At 39.3% G+C, this 18,271-nt stretch overlaps 1 protein-coding gene across 1 annotated transcript in view; it reads left to right on the top strand.

The window, feature by feature from the left end:
* Positions 1–10,849: 10,849 nt before the first annotated feature.
* The window catches only part of ror1 (receptor tyrosine kinase-like orphan receptor 1), a 214,711-nt gene continuing 207,289 nt past the window's right edge, over positions 10,850–18,271 (top strand). The window contains exon 1 of the mRNA XM_041791512.1: positions 10,850–11,213. Coding sequence (XP_041647446.1) covers positions 11,108–11,213 — 106 coding nt within the window. The 5' untranslated portion in view covers positions 10,850–11,107. The remainder of the gene's footprint in view (positions 11,214–18,271) is intronic.

The raw sequence follows: 18,271 nt of genomic DNA, 5'->3' as shown, positions 1-18,271 counted from the left end.
AGCATTGTTCATAAACCGTTGGACCATTTGCCCATGCATGCAGTCTTTCACAAAGTGGGGAGTCTGGCAGCATAGCTGATAGACAACAACTGAGCTTTTAGGGAGCGCTCCTTTGGCACCACATCATTCTACTGTCACCTGTTACCAGTTAACCTACTTACCTGTGGGATGTTCCAGGTGTTTTCTGAGCTTTCAACAACTTCCTCAGTCTTTTTCATGTCCTTGTCCAGATTTTTTTGAAAGGTGCTGCAGGCATTAAACTCAGAATATGTATATAGAATGTGTTTATAAAATTATTAATGCTTTTGAGTGTTAAATATCTTGTCTTTGTGCTGTAATTATCTTAATATAGGTTGAATAGAATTTGCAATCAGTTTTCTGTTTTTAATTCACATTTCACATGTCTGAACTTTTTCAGTTTTTGAGTTGTATACATTTTTTCAGTTTTCATACTTCAAAATTCAAAGATTCTAAAATGACTAGAATAAAAACTCTGTAAATGCTATAATAAGGTCAGCTTGAGCTCGTCCATTAGATGTGAACAAGCTCTGACAGGGTGCGTGAGGTTAAAGTTTAGATGTAGAGGCTCCACGTGAGTCATCACACTCTTAACACTCTCCATTTTCTGGGTCTGCGGGGCCAAAGTGTTCAGGATGATGTGTGAGGCCATAAAAATCTGTCCAGCAACGGTCAGGATTAGATGACTTGGAACGTTTCTGACCGCACTCTTGAACTGAGCTGTGTGGCGAACAGGCTGGCTTGTGTCCACGGGCTGCCTTGAATCCAATCATCCATTTTTGCTCCTGGCCTTTAGTCAATAAAAAGACAAATAGGCCAGGAAACAGCACACTTCTATGGCTCATTGTCCCCTGAAGTGCGTGTTTGATGTAGGATATGAGCTGAAACAGAAAAAGTCTTTATATCAGTAATACTCCACATGCTAACATCTTTTGTATACAACCAGGCAACACTGTTATAAATTTGTCCTCTTTCAGACTGAATTAACTTCACATCAGGCTATTTTTCCCCAGCAAAAATCTGGTCTATTATTGCTATAATTCCATCTGTGCTTCCCTAGATACACAAACAAAGCATGGGAATTGTTTAACACAATCAGCCCTATTAATAAATTGTGTGTTACATGCAAGTCTGAAACTTCATTTATTAAGTGGATCTATGTAGAAAACCTGCAAATGAGAAATTCATGGCCTTTCAGTCAGTGCATACATTGATCAGTCTATTCAACAGTCAAATGTGAGCAATATCATTGGAAAGTGGAAGCGTTGAGGAACAACAGCAACTCAGCCACGTAGCACAAGCATAGAATCACAGAGCGGCTGCTAAGGTGCACAATAGTTGTCAATGCTCTGCTGATTCCATAGCTTAAGACTTCTGGACTTCCATTGGTATTAATGGTAACACAAAAACTGTGGGCTGGGAGCTTTATGGAATGGGTTTCCATGGCCGACCTGCTGCATGCAAGCCTCACATCACCAAGTCCAATGGCTGATGGAGTGGTGTAGAGCACACTGACACTGGATAGTGGAGCAATGGAAAGGTGTTTTGTGGAGTGATGAATCATGCTCTTTTGTTTGGCACTAAGGTGAGTCTGAGTTTGGTAGATGCACAAAAAACACTACATATGGCAAACCCATTATTGCTATGCACACTTATGTACACAAAATTTTTGGTATTTAGTACAGAAGTATGCAGCTTCAGACACACTGCATTGTTTATTTATTTCAAATACAATTTTTTACCGTATACATGCAAAAAATGCAGAAGGGTAGCTCTTTATGTCAAGGGGAATCCTTTTGAATTTTGTTCAGCAGGTGGCACATGGCCGAAGTAGTCACAATAATATTTAATATCTTAAATTCAATATAAGAGTCTGTAAATTCAATCCTACAATCTGAATATATCTCTGTTCAAAATTATACATAGCCAGATATTATCCTTTTCAGAAATAGCTTTAGTTTTAACTCTTACACTCCAAAATGACCACAATAAATACCAACGTGTTATGTCTGTTTTTGATTTACTTTCAATCTGGCGACCAACTGGCTCAGTCAAGCCAGCCTCCTACAGAATTTCTGGTGCACATATAGAAAAGACATTATGGTAAAGATGTGAAACAACTGAAATCAAAATAAAAGCCCTCTGTGCTTGTTTGACAACTATTTATGAGGTGTTGGCTGACTCAATAACATAGTGACATGAAATTCTGATGTGGAGTTTAAAAATAAAAGCCATCTGAAATATGACCTTTTCACTGTACATCTGGCAAGATTTAATTTAATATTTCAATTACACACCCAATTACATTACCACCACAGACTAATTTCAGTTTAGACTGGTATGTGACAACTGACGCAATATGATAAGGAATTTCAAAATAAAAGCCATATATAAAAAATGTCAAATTCACTGGATATCTGGCCTATTTTAATTTGGTTGGGTTAGTTTTAAACACGTTTTCTAACATCTTTACCACTTACTCTACTAATCAGGTTGAGGGTGCTGCAGAGACTCTAATTTTTCACCATAGCTGTTATTAAAGACCTCAAATCCACCCTTTTCTACATCGCCTAACTAATTTAAGCAGAACTTCTCTAAAAGATTGAATGCTTTGATGTAAATTAGCGTAATAATGTATAACACCTGTTGTCATCAATAACCTACACTGTGGCCAGTCAGCAGGGAGAGCTCTAAATCTTTTGGCTTCACTCCCAGGCAGCTGTTGCTATGTCCATCTTAATGGAGAAAGCATTTATACAGGCTCTGGTCAGAGGTTTCAAAGAATACTAAATGATGTCTGCGCAAGGCTGTTCTGTCTGAGTTTTTTGCTGATTAAAGATTGTGCTAAATGCTAGCATATTTTCAGTTGAATGCAAGGAAAATCAGGCAAAAGCTCAAGTCATTAGCATCATCAGAGGATGTGGAAGGAAAGGAAAGACAAAGTTTTGGAGAAACATGAAAACACTGAGGAGATGTGGCAGGACTTTCTGAAAAGCCATCACCACCCTCATCCTTTCATTTTCTTTTATTGACTCCGACATCATTGCCAACGTAGCAACAAAGGGCCTCCCTGTCCGTGTGCCGTGGCCACAGGAGAAAGCCTCAGGGATCTGCTCTTCAAAGAAACCTCCAGAACCCTAATCCACTCCACCATGAAAGTTAGATGACTCTTACCACGCATGGTTGCAATTTTAATAATCATATCCTACTTTGGGCAGAATGAAGTCGATAGACATCAAGGAGGAAGAAATAGGCCAACGTCAGGAATAATCTTGCTACTTGATCGTTCCAGCGGTGAGGTCTTCCCCTCCGAAACCCCCCTCCAGTCCTCCGAGGCTCCTTATTAGAGAGAAAACCACCGAAACACAGCTGAGGTTAAATTCATTTGGCTGCTTAAACAACGTATTCAAGAAGGCGCCTGAGTAAGAAACACAGCTGACATATGATGAACATCACCTCACACGCTTCCTAATGGTGTAATCAGGCATGCTCAATTTCATTTACTCTGACAGTTACTGAGAGCATTTTCTCAATTTTACTCCCCATGTGTGATATCTGGAGCACAAAAGCCCTTTGTTGTGATAATTGAAAAGTTATGTGAATTCATACACATGCCATGTCTGCAGTCTCATACATTGTGGTGTGGTTAGATACTCAACAGGAAAGTGCAATCAGAGAATTTAAAGACCTTGAAGTTGAATATGCATGAAGAAATCTGAGAGGAAACTGCACATTTGAGGTAAGAACTATTTCACTTACAATTCTTTTATATTCAGGCCCTTCAAGTTATTTTCACCATTGAACCCTCTGGTCTGAAATAATTGATGAAAGCAAACTCAGCACTCAGTCATCATTAGTAAATGATCCCCAGGCTCTGTTTACATGGTGAGTTTCAGATCTGGTTTTGATCAGAGTTTTGGCAGCTATCGCAACACTCTGCTTTTTATCCCTGAATCCTAATAGTCCTTGTATTCTTAATATCTTAAACCACTGAAGTAATGGTGGCTCAGCAGCACAACAAAGAGGTGTTGACATACAGTGCACAGTAATATGGGAACTTTTGAACCACAAATTCACTGGAAGAAATCTAGATTTCTAGAATTTATTCAGAAAGGAGCCAACATGTGCCATTTTTGATTTGCACTGGGGGAAATTTCAACTGAATTATGGACGGAAATGTTCCTGATTTGCTTGATCACATACATATCACAGTGAGAAACTAGCCCTTTAGGACAGGAGGAGGAGATCTCAGGAAGCAGGAAATAACGTAAAAAGACTGACTCAAAAGTGGCGAATGATGAAACAAATCATACAACAATGTTAGAGTGTCTTACTTTAAAGACTACACCCTGCAGAGGATCCAGCCTATCGAGGCCCCAACCTCTGTAGTCTGCACTGACTGCTCGTACTGAACTGAAACGATCTGCCTGGTTGTGTCCAGAACCACATATGGGGCTTTTCCGTTACAAGGGGTAGCTCAGCTCGGTTTTTACTCGGCACGGCAGCCCAACGCGGCAGGGGATCTGCTTTCCCACCACAACCGAGCTACCAGTTTGAGGGTGTGTCAAGAGCTGATGACCCAGCGTTCTGAGCCCTCATCCATTTCATCCACAGTCTGATCTCTACACTGTCTGAGCTGTTTGGCTTTACGTTGTTTTAGAGCAAAAATCAAACTACAGGCTGACAACGCCACTCTTTTACAATTCGCTTTCTCTCCTTTAAACAGAAAATAATTCACGCCTATCATCAAACAGAGAATTTTCCTACATAGAAGTTAAAGAAAACCATTCTTGCCGGATCCTGGCGCAGCAAAACAAGAAAAAGTAATTCAGCACGGCTTGGTTAGGCTCTGAGAAGTAAAAAGTCATAATGAAAAGCCCCAATACTTCCCCATTATTCATACTAAATGTGACAACACATTGAATAAGCAGCACGGAAAGAGCCAAATGTAGCAGTTATCTGGGGATGGCCCAAAAAGGAAGATCCAGAGACATGCACAGTGGAAAATGTTTTGTTTAGCACACATTCATGTGTGCTACTCTCAAGCTATCTTCAGTTAAAGTGTAGATTTCAAAAGCCAAAAGATTAAACAAATCATCGCTTTGATTAACAAAATCACTTACAAAATATTATTTAGGGCCAATATCATTTTAAATATGTAATTGCTCTCAAATTCTGGTCATCATTCTGAAACCATTAAACAACAAGCTGAGGATGAATGCTTTTCACTTCTGCCTCCTGATAGAGCAGAAAGTATCTGACATTGAATTTTAATGTGACATAACAAATTGGCACCATTGGCACTGTTTGATTTAAGAAATTCTATATAAACCAAATTTTGTAGTCCCAGTTTTAGTATGAAGTTTAATACATGTTTTATTCTGTGTGTGTATAGGGTGTTGATTTTTTCAGTTTGGCCACAAGAATGAAACTACCATGTTCTTCAGTGGCCGTTTTCACCTCTTTTTTTTTTTTTTTGAATTATTCATCAGAACACTTAGCAGTAACCTACTTTTTACCAACCCCAAAGATTTAGGACTTATGAAGAAACATTAGGGGGCTTTAGCCCCATAAGCCATGCCTGGCTCTGTCCTGTGATATGCACGACAATTAGTGGTGTAGTGCTGTGGTATGCGAAGTATACCCACTTATTTTTCACTCCCCACATAGTATACCCTAACCTTGCAAAGCAGATGGATATGCTCGTTTCCTTATTTTTTCGCTGGCGAATCCATCTTGCAAAGCTCCCATCTGAACCGTTTGGGCCCGGATAGAAAGTGACAGGACCAATCAGCAATGAGGGGCAGTACTCTCAGGCGTGTCGGAGTCGTGACGTGTGCAACCAGCAACAAGAGGCCGGTGCAATTATGGCGGAAAAGCTTAGCATGGATGCTGCTAAAATGCCAGTTTTATCAGAACTTGACGACATTTCTTCATTAAGAGGAACAAAGTACAGCAGTGGGTTTTCTTTTCAAAAACGACAAAAGTCACGTACTGACATGTCTATAGTCGCCATGGTTCGCGTTATTCCTCAGTAGCTGCACACGCACACCTCGATAGCAGCTATGTCATGTGTTTTGTTGCTCTGATCGGTCCGTAATGATGTGACAGACAGAACATTCATCCAGTCACATTCCGAGTTTTTTTTCAAATCCTCTGCCCTTTCCCAAATGCTTAGTATTGAAGGTTTTCCAGATGGATGTGTGAAACAAATCCGTCTGGTGTGTAAGGTTAAGTATACCCCTTTCTAAATCCCCTTTCCTTGACTGGCAAAGGCAGCAAAAAGTAATGTGATAACTTCGTCATGCTGCCATAGTTCTGAGTTATGTCACGTGACAGCCAGACAAATCATTTACATTGGAACAACAGTTACCATGAAATCAACAACGATACAATAAGGAGGGTTTTTGAGGGTACTGAAGTTTGGTAACAGCTGGCATTTAATATCGATTTGAAAAATGCATAGAATAATAACATATAATCAATCTGACAGCTTCTGATTGCCCTGCTGGCTCTGTGGGCCAACTCGTGCTCAAACCAATTTTCAAGGGCTATATCCATTTTTTTTTTTGATCTATGGTTTTATTCCCAAAAACACTCTCTATTATTACTATCATCCAGTCAGGAAACTTGTTCACATTATATCTAAGCTCTGGTTGGAGCTTCTCTCCAGGGATGACTCTAAGTATGAAGAAAAAGGAGACAAAAGTTTTTGATTAGGAGTCCTTGAGCCTGGGGCCTGACGAGGAGCAGGGGTAATACCCGAGGTGAAGCCCGCTACACCTCATCTCAGATCTTCCATCAAAACTAATCCGGTCTAAAGCATTATTCATACGTGCTATTCCTGTGCTGTGTAACAGTTAAATCAAAACATACTGCAGAGAGGATGATATTTCCCTCTAATGAGCCGGTCCAGGTCACAATATGGGGCCAACCGGAGATGCTAAATTGCTACCATTCTTCTCCTGTCGGTTTTCAGCTTTCAAAGAGCTCTGTGTGTGCAGACGCATGCAGAGACAAAGTGTGTGTCAAAATCCAGAAGTGAGTCTGGTAAAATGAAACAAGGTGTGGAGTTATGGAGCAGGAGGTGTGGTGTGTTAATAATGCTGTACGGCTCTGGAGTCAATAATTGTGTTAATGTGTGTTTGTAGCATGAATTTAGCGAGTCAGCAGGCGTGAAATTTTATTATCCTCTCACTCATTCATTTCCCTATATTAATTCATCCCTCACATCTTTAAATGTAAAGCTTCAGCCTGAGGTAAGCGTTTAGACGTGGTTTTGATAATTTATCTAGTCATTATACAAAGGCAGAGCCTTCATCTGAAGACATGTCCACCACATGTGATCATCTAATCAGCTCCACATGGATCATTTTCAGATAATCCAGAGATTATTATCAGAATCTGAGCTCTAGTAAAGCTTGAGGTTGTCTGTGTTTGAAACATAGAGGTTATTCATTAAAAATGTGGAAAGATATCTTATGTATGTGGCAGGAATTTACTAGGATGATTCGATTATTTGCTCTTTCTGTAAAACTTTGTGATTTTCTTTGTGATTGTTCCCATAGTAGGACTTGTGCCTTTCCTGCTTTATTTGCTTTTCCCCAGTGTTAACAAGTTCGAAATGCACAAAGGCATATAGGACCCCTCAAAACATAGAAAACATAAAGGATCCATCAATTTTTTAGAAAGGAAAATCACACTTTTTATGTTTCTTAAGTTGTGGTGTAGCATTATCGTTAATTTAAGAGGGAAAAAAAATGGAAGTTATGAGTTTTTAATTTTTCTACCTAATTCCTAGCCCCATGATACTTTGCGTGAAATGTGGGCGCAACTTCCGGTCCTTTCTGTCTAAATGGGACTATGCATAGAATCAAGATGCTAAACGTGATAATTAGAGCAATTTGGACATGTATATGTGAACTTCATCTGTTCCACCTCAAATGGGATAATATTTCACCGCCCTCTACTAGAGAGTACAAAGTGAGGATATCAGCTCAGATAACCTAGACAAACATTTTTAGCTAACTTTATTGGCTGCGTATCAGTATAGTAATGGAAATCGTGTTTTGTTAAAGGACATTGGACACCACCTTTAAAAAACATTTTTTCTATTTATGTAGTGGGGTTGCTAAAATTCTTATTTCACCAACTAATCTCTCTTAAAATGTGGGAATTATATTGATATCACTGTCCATGAATCAAACTGTCAACTCTTCAGTTTGGTAAATCTCAAATTTTGTATTAAGAATGATAAACGAATATTGAAAGAATCACATCCCTGATGCACTTACACAGTCACCAGCATGCTTAAAAAACTATTATTGAAGACATATACTTAACTTTGTCACGTAATTAGTACCACAAATGGAGCAACTGGAACTGAGCTTTACAGAAAATATAATTTGAGCTTGTAATAAATTTAGCAAGATGTTTAACAAAAATGAATCAGTATTTGCAACAGTGATTTTTTTTTTAAACTGCTGTTGATGCTAAATATCTTTAGTAAGCCATTGAAAGACTGCGTTTTTGCTTTTATTATTACCATAACCACCCATATTCATAGCTACAGTGGACCCCCAGGAATAAGATGGTTAAACTTCAGTATTTCAAGATTCAAGCTGTAACTTTATGACACACAAAACTCAAATACAGGCTGGATTAGCCGACTCTTGGAGGTTTGCATTTTGTTTTTGTATGTTTTGTTTTTCAGAATTTCTCAAGCAATGTTTTTGATTTGGATTATTTTTCCCAAAATTTGACACATCCATGAAATGTCCACAGACTGTCTCAGATGGTCAGGATTTCACATATTGTTTCCTTTTCCTTGTTTTTGGATTTAGCACACACCAGGACAGCTAGCCAAGGATTTCAATCATCCTTGTTTGTTTTTCTTTTAAATAAAAGTCATGTTTGATCATGCAAGATTATGAAAGTGAGGACTCTGCAGTCTTCACTGTGAAATTGTTACTGCATATGGCAGGTGTGCAGTCTTTGTGTGTACAACCACACATTATTACTACAACTATACAATGACTAAAAATCCTATAACAAGTATTAAAGAGGCTCCTTTACATGGACATGAATAAGGTGTGCCTTGACATGTTTTGTTCAATTTCAGGTGTGCTTTGGGCAAAAAAAGTTCGAAACCCTCCCTCCTACCTCTTTCCTCTATTTCACTCTATCAATAAGGCTCTTAAAAGGGGGTTTGTCGTGCCCAGGAATTACAGATTTCCTAAGCTCCCCCAAACCATCGCAAATGTTTCAAATCATTGCTCTAAAAGAATCATTCCAAAATTATTAATAAATAATTGTCAAATCACATTCAGTTGATGGTGTGGTCCTTGCTAGTGAACTGGCCTTATGTCCGTGGTCTCCAAAGCTTTTAAAATTGTTTAAGATTTGAAAACCCTCTAATGTGTGGCCAGCCTTATCTCCAATTTCCATACACTCCATCTACGCCACCCTAGATGCAGATGGATAAAATGGTTAAAAAGACAATTGATGTATGCTTTCGCTCAAGGTTCACTTTATCATTCTACTCGTGAAGGGCAATTTGTCTTGTAGCAGTCAAACATATAGACAGACCAATCAAAACTACAGCTCAAAGAGGTGGTGGCCAATACAAGAATTTAATAAAACACAGTGAGAAATAACACAGGCACACAACTATTTAAAAAGTCACCGGCAGCAGGGACAAATTAGTTTTACAGCCTTTGAGTTTTGCGTGCTGGCAGGCCGAGTCTGCGGCAGGATGGCAGCAGCTTCAATTCAGAAAACAAAGAACGGCTGTGATCAACCAGGATCGACAGGGCCTTGTTGAGAATCCTAACTTTGTACAAATGAGTTAGGTTAGTAAGGGTCAAACCTGAAATTTTACCACACACTCTTAATACTGAGGGACCTGTATTACAGGGGTTCTCAACCTTGGGGTTGGGACACTGAGAGGGGGGTCTCCAGGTGCCCTAGAAAACTAAGAATATTTTTTAAATTGCCACTTTACTCCAATTTAACACATTTTTGCCATTTAACACCTATTTTGGTCAGTTTTTAAGGTTAAATATTCATGACTATTCTGAATTATGCATGCTTGTTCAACCACCTTCAGGTACAGTGGGGGTCCCCTGTCTCTGGCACCTTTATTTTGGGGGTCGCAGGCTGAAAAGGTTATATAACCACTGCTGTAGCAAATGATGAACGAAGAGTACACAGGTGCTCATATTGAGACTACAACCCTTAATGTGATGGCTGCGGGATCAAATCCTGATCCTGGCATTATCTGGTATATGTCTTCTCCCACTATCGTTCTTCATATTTCACGTTTGTCTTCAGCTATCCTATAAATTAAAGGCAAAAAGTACCCAAAATATAATCATAAAAGTGTTTGTTTAGAGTTTATTGACACCAGAATCCATTAGAAGCTCTTTTCCTGTTAACTTCAATCATAGATCTAAAAATAGAAAAAGGTCCTTTTGTAATTGGTGTCCTGATAATTCATTTTCCTTTACTTCCAAAAGTGAAATTTGCTCATCTGTTTTTGACCATGCAGCAGAAAAACACTACATATTTTGATCTTAAGAAAAAAAAAAAACCTCCTTTTTGTTCTTTTTATCAATTTCAAAAACGAATATCCACTGATGACCAATAGCTACATGGTCCGGGTGTGTCCTGCACATTTTGCAGTAACCAGTCATCTTAAACCATATCTCTGCCTGCCCTGAGTTCCTTTAGTGGCCACATGGTGGCGCCACGTGGCTAATCAGAGCCATGTGGCTGCTGTGGTCTGAAGAGTCTCCGCTGAAGTTTGTAGGAAGGATTGCGCTCAGTCTGAGAGCAGCAGAGAGGGGAAAGTGGAGTGATCTGGACTGCAGAAGGAGGACCGACACAGGACGCAGAGGGGACAGCTTTCTCCACACTGTCACGGTTCTGTTGGAGGGATTTTGGTGCACTTTGAAAGAAACAGAATCGGGAAACAGCGTGAGGCACTACCTGTACTTTGAGTGATTTTTCTTGAAAGGGGCTCGAAATTCCTTTTACGGGTGAAGTGGATGTGAAAAAGCGGGTAAAAGTTTGACACATAACCGGAGGAATGTATCCAACTCGGGCAGCGGCGAGCCAGTGTGAGTGGAGATGTCCAGGCTGTGCGCCCTGGATCGCCCTGCTCCTCTTCGGTGTGCTGGACCTGAGCGCGTCTGGTGAGTCTCAAAGCATTTCCCTTGATAATCGGTCCCTGGTTTCTTTCCCATGCTGCTCTGCTGGCTTTGCTTACACTCTGGTTCATCTTAAACACGCGTGGATTCTACGATGTAATCTGTCAGTATTGAGGAAATCTCTCTTTTGGTACTTTTTAATGCCATTTGGGTGACTTTGTTCTTTTTAAACATCATTTAAGTCACCCATGGTGGGCTTAGGGCGTGTTTTCTGCTTTGAATCATCTGTTTAATGTAAACAAAGTGTTGTTTTAGGTATGTTTGCCACCCCTTCTCATGTAAATGATAGTTGATTTTGAGATTATCTTCCCATTGTCATCCTGAAGCCCTTGCATGAAGAGAGACTTGACTCCATTGGCAGACAATAGGGGGACTCTTAACTAAATCAGCTGGAGAGCTATTGTGCCTCAAAACCTTCCACCCCCTCTTTAACTTAAGATGAGAGATGCTTAGGTCTTAATTTGAAGCAAACAGAAGCTTGAAAAGTTTGCTAAAGGTTGTTTTTGGGGAGTAATGTGAGGACAGGGTTTGGAAAAAAGGGCCTGTCTGCCTGTGGTCTCTAAGAAACAATGCTGCAATTAGTCTTAACTGTCTTTTACAAAACAAAACCTGAAATATATCATCAGTTTATTTCTCTGCGGTTGAAAGTCAAGAATTTGTTTTTTTGCTCTTACAACAGTCTTAGCAGGATGGTACATTTCCACTGTGTGTGGCACCCTAAAGAAACAGACTGATGGTGTTTGTAGCTGGATTTTGGTTGACTCATACAAGTGATTGAATTCAGTTTGAATTAAATTAAAGTTGTTTATGAGGCTTCTTTTGGAAAAGTTATTTCTGTGTTTCTTCTTGCTTTTAAGTGTGCATAAAGTCTAAAACAATCCTCCTCTTCATTATGAGAGGCAATGAATTATCTCTGGATGGTTCTTTAGGGTTTGTTTGGATTATCTCCATCCTCCTTATATTTACAGCTAAGATGTGCCATATATTCTGGGTTGGGTGTTAAACTTTCTAGCTTTATCTCTTGCATAAGGAGTTTAAACAGTTTTTCTATGAATGGAGTTTCACGATCGAATATTGAGTCGAGGACAGCCCAGTCTCACCCTTCTCCAAGTCTGCTTCCCAGTTTAGCAGCAAAATCCGCCTTGTAATTTAGATTTCATATGCTAATAATGTTTCCTCAGGAAGCAAAAGTGATTTTCTTTAACACCCCGCTTACGACTAGAAACAAGAAATCATCTGTTCAAGTTGAAGAGCCGCTCCGTGTAATGACTTTAATTCTACACATCCACATAATAGTAGCTTTACTGTAGCATTTAACGGTTATGGGCGAGGAGATGACACCCATTAAGATGCTTGAAATTTGACCTTTTATTCACCTCAAATAAAGTGCTTTATTTATGTTAACCATGCAGTGAGTCTTCTTACAGTCATAGAGGGACAACAGTGTGCTTTAACTGTGAGGAGAGGAGTGCAGCGGAGTGTTGTCAGTGGATATAAAATGTCATGTATTGTGGAAACAACAGCCCCAACGTTAAAAAGAAGAAGCGAAAATGGAGCAGATGTTTGTTTTACTTGGTGCTGGACTTGTCAGCTTACTGGTCAGTCTACAAGCTTCCAGCGAGGTCAGGTCACTGGTCTGTCACTGTGGTTTACACGTCAGGGTTTGCAGGATTTTCCTCCACACATACAGTAAGGAAATTTTAACTCGCATAGCAGACTTCTCAAAGAATGTATAAGCTAACCATTTATTTTGTCGACTTTTTAGTTGTTCCTTTTTGTGACTTCAGAAAGGCCAAACATGACACAACACTCTAACATCATCATTTATCAGTGCTCCTTTAAAATTGACTTTTTTCTTCCTCTCCAAAGCAGTAGTTTCTAAGATGAGTGATATTTTTTAAAGCTTAGTCAAACAACTACTGTTTGAGAGCATTTAATATGAACATCATGTTGCAAACAAAGGATAAATGTCTGCTAAAGCTAGGAAAATATCCACAGTGAGACTTTTATTGATGTATTTTTAAGGCTGCCAAAATTAGATTTGCAAATATTGACTAAAACCTTGATAAAGCAGTTATTCTTTATATCTAAAGAGCTGCTGCTTTAGTTACTTGTTTCCACTTGGCTTCTTTGTGGAGTTTTTTGCAAACTCCAAGCGGACTTCCATGTGTATTTTTTACTGAGGAGAGGCCTCCGTCTCTCTGCCATAAAGCCCAGATTAGTGGAGGGCTGCATTGATGTTTGTCCTTCAGGAACTTTGTCTCATCTCCACACAGAATCTCTGGACCTGAGTCAGTGACCATCAGGTTCTTGGTCACCTCTCTTATCAAGGGCCTTCTCCCCCGATTGCTCAGTTTGGCAGTGAAACCAGCTCTTGAAGAGTCCTGGTTGTGCCAGACTTCTTTCAGTTGAGAAATATGGAGCCTTCCCCAGATCTGTGCCTATCAACAATCCTGTCTCTGAGCTCTCCTTTGACCTCATGGCTTGGTGTTTGCTCTGATATGCATTGTCAGCTGTGAGGCCTTCAATAGAGAGGTATGTGCCTTTCCAAATCATGTCCAGTGAATTTAATTTAACACAGGTGGACTCCTGTCAAGGTGTAGAAACATCTCAGCAAAGAACAAGAAAAATGGGTGGAAACTGAGCTAAATTCAAGTGTTGTTGCAAAGGATCTGAGTATTTACTGTATGTCAATGTGATATTTCAGTTTCTGTTTTTGATAAATTTGCAAAAAATTATAAGAATTCTGTTTATTTTTTCATTATAGAGAACTGAGTGTAGATCAATGAGATTAAAAATGTACTTTTTTGCTGTAGCATCAGGCTTAAACATAAAATTGAAAAAAGTGAAGAGGGTCTGAATACTCTCTGAATGACCTTATATAACCAGTCTAAGGCAGAGTATTTATGCTCCTGAAACATACTGCCTTTAGAGTAAATATCTGAGAGGTGTAATAGAGGTACAAAGTCGTCCAAACTCTGCAACATCCATAACAGGTGAGATGTGATCGGTGCAATAGTGGCCCTATTTTTAACTTAAAGGCCTTTCTGCAGGCATTTTTGTAAAACTTTCAAGTGTTACTTCATACAAAAATAATTTCAGCCTTTAATGTAATTGTGACATTGTACTACATGACACTGCCATTGCTATAGAGGCTGGAGCCGTTGATGCATTGGTTGCAGGTTTGAATCACAATCCTGATTCTGTTTTGTGCTTGTCTTCCCCCACAGGCTAACTAAACCTAAAAGTGCAATCAAACTGCAAACATGCTGTTTAAGTTGTATGTTGAATTGGAACCTTTCTCAATGTGGTCCACATGCTCTAAAAATTTTGATGAATACAAGCAATCACATTAAGGCAGGAATTATGATAATGGGTTTGTACTTGTGGTTCCTCTTAATCCTTACATGTACGGCTGAAAGTCTTAAGATCCCTGCCAGACACCACTATCAGCAGACGAGGTGCTAATCTAAACAAGGCAGGATCATGTACAGCAGATAGGGATGTTTCCCATAGGTTCTCCTTTATTTTAAAACACAGCTGACCTTCTCTGGATGTCTTTTTAATGCATGTGTGGCCAGTTTATGAAATAAATTCAAATCCACATGATGGTTGGCACGGTCTGGTGAGGATTTCAGCTGCTATAGCTGTGATCTCTGTGTTTTTACTACCTGGTTTTTGTCAATGTTAGCTTGGCAGAATTTGCTTTCACTTAAAACTTGTGAATGGAAGCAGGGGTCTAAATGTACTGACGCAGTGTTACTCAACAAGTGGCCCTTTTGTGTCTTAACTTGAAATATTATTCTCCTGGAAAACCTTAAAAAAGGGAAACAGACTTCAGAAATGATCCATTGCAAGTCACAATCAGTTGTTTCCCATACTTAAACAGTAAGCTTTCTCGCCATGCTTAATTGTCTACCTTTATTTTCTGTCTGCATATTCCCATTGCTCTTATTTCCATTGTTTTGCCCCTTTTTTCCATTTTTTTGCCACTTTTAAAACATTTTTGCTGCTTTTAGCCAGTTTTGACACTTTTATCCGGCTATTTGCTAATCACAGTTTTTTCTAGTTTTCAACTTTTTTCTGTATCCTGTCCATTTTAGTCACTTTCCGTCTTTTTTGGCAATTTTTTTTTGCCAATTTTTGACCATTTTTGTCACCTGTAACTCTTTTTTTGTCACTTATTTCCCACTGTTTCACTTTTAACCCATTTTTGCCATATTCTGCTCTGTCTGCCACTTTTTCTCCCTATTTTTGCCACTTTTTTAGTTGCTGTTTGACCATTTTTGCCACCTTTAACTCATTTTTATTGCCACTTCAACCCTTTCTTTTAATCACTTTTCACCACTTAGACTGTGGCTCTTGCAAAGGTATTTTTCAACAATTTGGCTCTGGTTAGGAAGGGTTGAGTAGCACTGTACTGTACTAAGGTATCGTCAAATGAACGTATAGCAGCTAAGCATGCAGAAATCCTATTTCTAGTTAAAAGGAGCATCAGAGAAGCTGCTTCAAACATGAACCACTCCTCTTCAATAATGATAAATCGTTCCATTTTTGCATGCAGCCTTTGAATGGTGACCGTCCATCCATTTTCTGCCTTTGCCCTTTGGCTCCAGCCTAATAGTTTGTCACTTATTCATAAAAATAAATGTTGTTTAAATGTTCTTTGACATTATAAACCATGTTAATGTCTCTGAACATGGGACATTCCCCCCTGAACTGTTTAGAGTTTCATTTAGCCTTTTAATAACACTCAGAAAGACTATAAATCAAGTTGGGTGGAACTGCCTCAGTACTCTTTTCAGCAGGACACTCTGTTGATTCTAAAGGCACTTCAAGCCTGGAAAAAAACGCACAGTCCTGCAGGCTGTGAGTGTGTAGGAGCTTTTTTCTTCCCTCCCTGCTACTGAGATATCTATCTGTAGCTTGTATTTATTATTAAGATTCATATTAAGGGGGCAGTTTCAAGGAGGGGAAAGAGAAATCAAGGTTTATGGAAGAAATGTCTTTATGCGTCCTTGTAAAATTTGTGCAAATCCACCACTCCCTCTTTTCATCATCGCTATAATTTCTTCTTTATGTGTGACTTTATCCAGTTTTTTATCCACTATCCAGATGCTCTGGAAAACATCAGCCCTGACGATGGTTTGAGTGCTACATCTCTTTCAGATAGATGACTCCGCTGTGTTTAAAACTCAACTCCCACTCAGCACGCTGAACGCAACGCTGACCAAGTACGAGTGCCGTGCATCCCTAAAAGCTTTCTGCAGACACAGAAGAATGTGGCAGGAACTGTATGTGTGAAACAGATGTATGCTCCTTTCTCTGGGAACGCAGAGGGAGCCGATTTTTGTATTTTTGACTCCATTTTGAGCGTGTGAAATGGGGAGGAAAAAAGTCCTGAACGTTAATTTAATCAGCACGTAGCCATAAATCACACGCTCCGACTCTGTTTTATGTCACTGATTTAAAACATCGGTGTGTAAACCACGCTGTGCACTCGCAATTACCCACTTCCCTCTTGTTATGATGGAGCACATGTATTTGCCAAGGATTGCTGTTGCCATAGGGTGAGCTGTTTGGAGAATATTGTGTGCTAATTGTTTAACTGATGTGTAGCTGGAGGCTAGTTTGTTTTAAACCATATAAAAGTATCAGGGTTTCAAATAGCACGAGACAAGTGTTTTTTTCTTTGACTCTTTATAAAGCTATTTCACTCAGGGAGGGGGAGCGAAGGGGCTGCAGGAGAAAATGAGAACCTATAGTCTGTTTGCACGCTTTTTGTGGTTTTATCCATATTGAAAGCATTTTCCAGAAGATATGTGGTCATTATGTAATGGCATTTTCTGCATGTTTTGGTCCTTTATCATTTTAGTGATAAACAACATTTGTTGGTAATTAAAAGGATCTGTGAAGTGAAGTTGGAGCTAAAAAGAGCTGGTGAAGGAAAGCTCAGCCTAAAGTTATGAATACTATACCGTTTTTGAAATCTTACCTTTAAAGTTCCTGTCAAGTGATTCATAAGAAAACTGTATTTTAGATTTGTTGTATGAATCACTACTGTGTTATGAACCGCCAGGCCAAATTTCAGTCATGAAAAACATCTCTAACTTTATTAAAGTACGGTTCAAAAGCATAAAAAATGGCCCAGAAATATCCGCTCTAGGATAGACAGGTGTGGGCCTGTCTGTTGAATGAGCTGAAGTCACGCCCACTCGTGAGAAACACACCCATCAACATAAAAAAAAATTGCTACAACCCTGAATGGAGGAGTCAACTGTGTTCTGTGCTGGCCTTGTCACCTCTCTGTGTAAGCCACCAGTAAAACAATCACATTTTTATCATCACAGGTGGACAGTTTAGAGCTAGAAAGTCTGTTTTATTTCCTCATCCTGTATTTAACCCTAAGGTATTCCTTGATTAATAATTCCTAATTTTCAGAGTTATGTGATGTTAAGTCTCTCCTGTTTATGAGACGCCTTTGTTGTTAAGTTGCTGCTGGAAACACTCAATTTCCTGATGTTGCTCTTCAAAATAAAAGTCTTCAATGATGATTAAGATTGGAGGCTTTTATTGTGACAGACTTGGCAGGAATAGAGCCCATAGTGGGTACTTAACTAAACTTTAGTGTCACAACGCTAACAGACGTGACGGATTAAACAGTTTCTGCTTGGAGAGAGACAGCTACAGCCCGCTCCTTTTAATCATCCAGTACTAAAGACAAGTGAAATATGGATTAAAACACACCTTCAGCCGGTAAGATGTTCCTGCTTCATTTAGTTAAAGTAAAAAAATGGATAAGTACTCCAGCAATTAGCCCGCCCCCTGACCTTACGGTTAACTCTGATCAGAGTGCAGCTACCTGGTTCTGTGCCAGAGCAGAGACAGAAGTTTGGGATTAAATCTATGGTTTTCTGGCACAAATCTCTCCATTATGATATTTTTAATGACCCATAGTCCACTGTGGCTAATAGATTTGGGAAATTTACCTCCCTGTGAACAAAAACACAACATTTAACTAGCTGTTAACTTAGTTAAAGCAG

This window comes from Cheilinus undulatus, linkage group 7, assembly GCF_018320785.1.
Source record: "Cheilinus undulatus linkage group 7, ASM1832078v1, whole genome shotgun sequence".
Taxonomy (NCBI): domain Eukaryota; kingdom Metazoa; phylum Chordata; class Actinopteri; order Labriformes; family Labridae; genus Cheilinus; species Cheilinus undulatus.
This window is presented reverse-complemented; position numbering and strand designations above follow the sequence as displayed.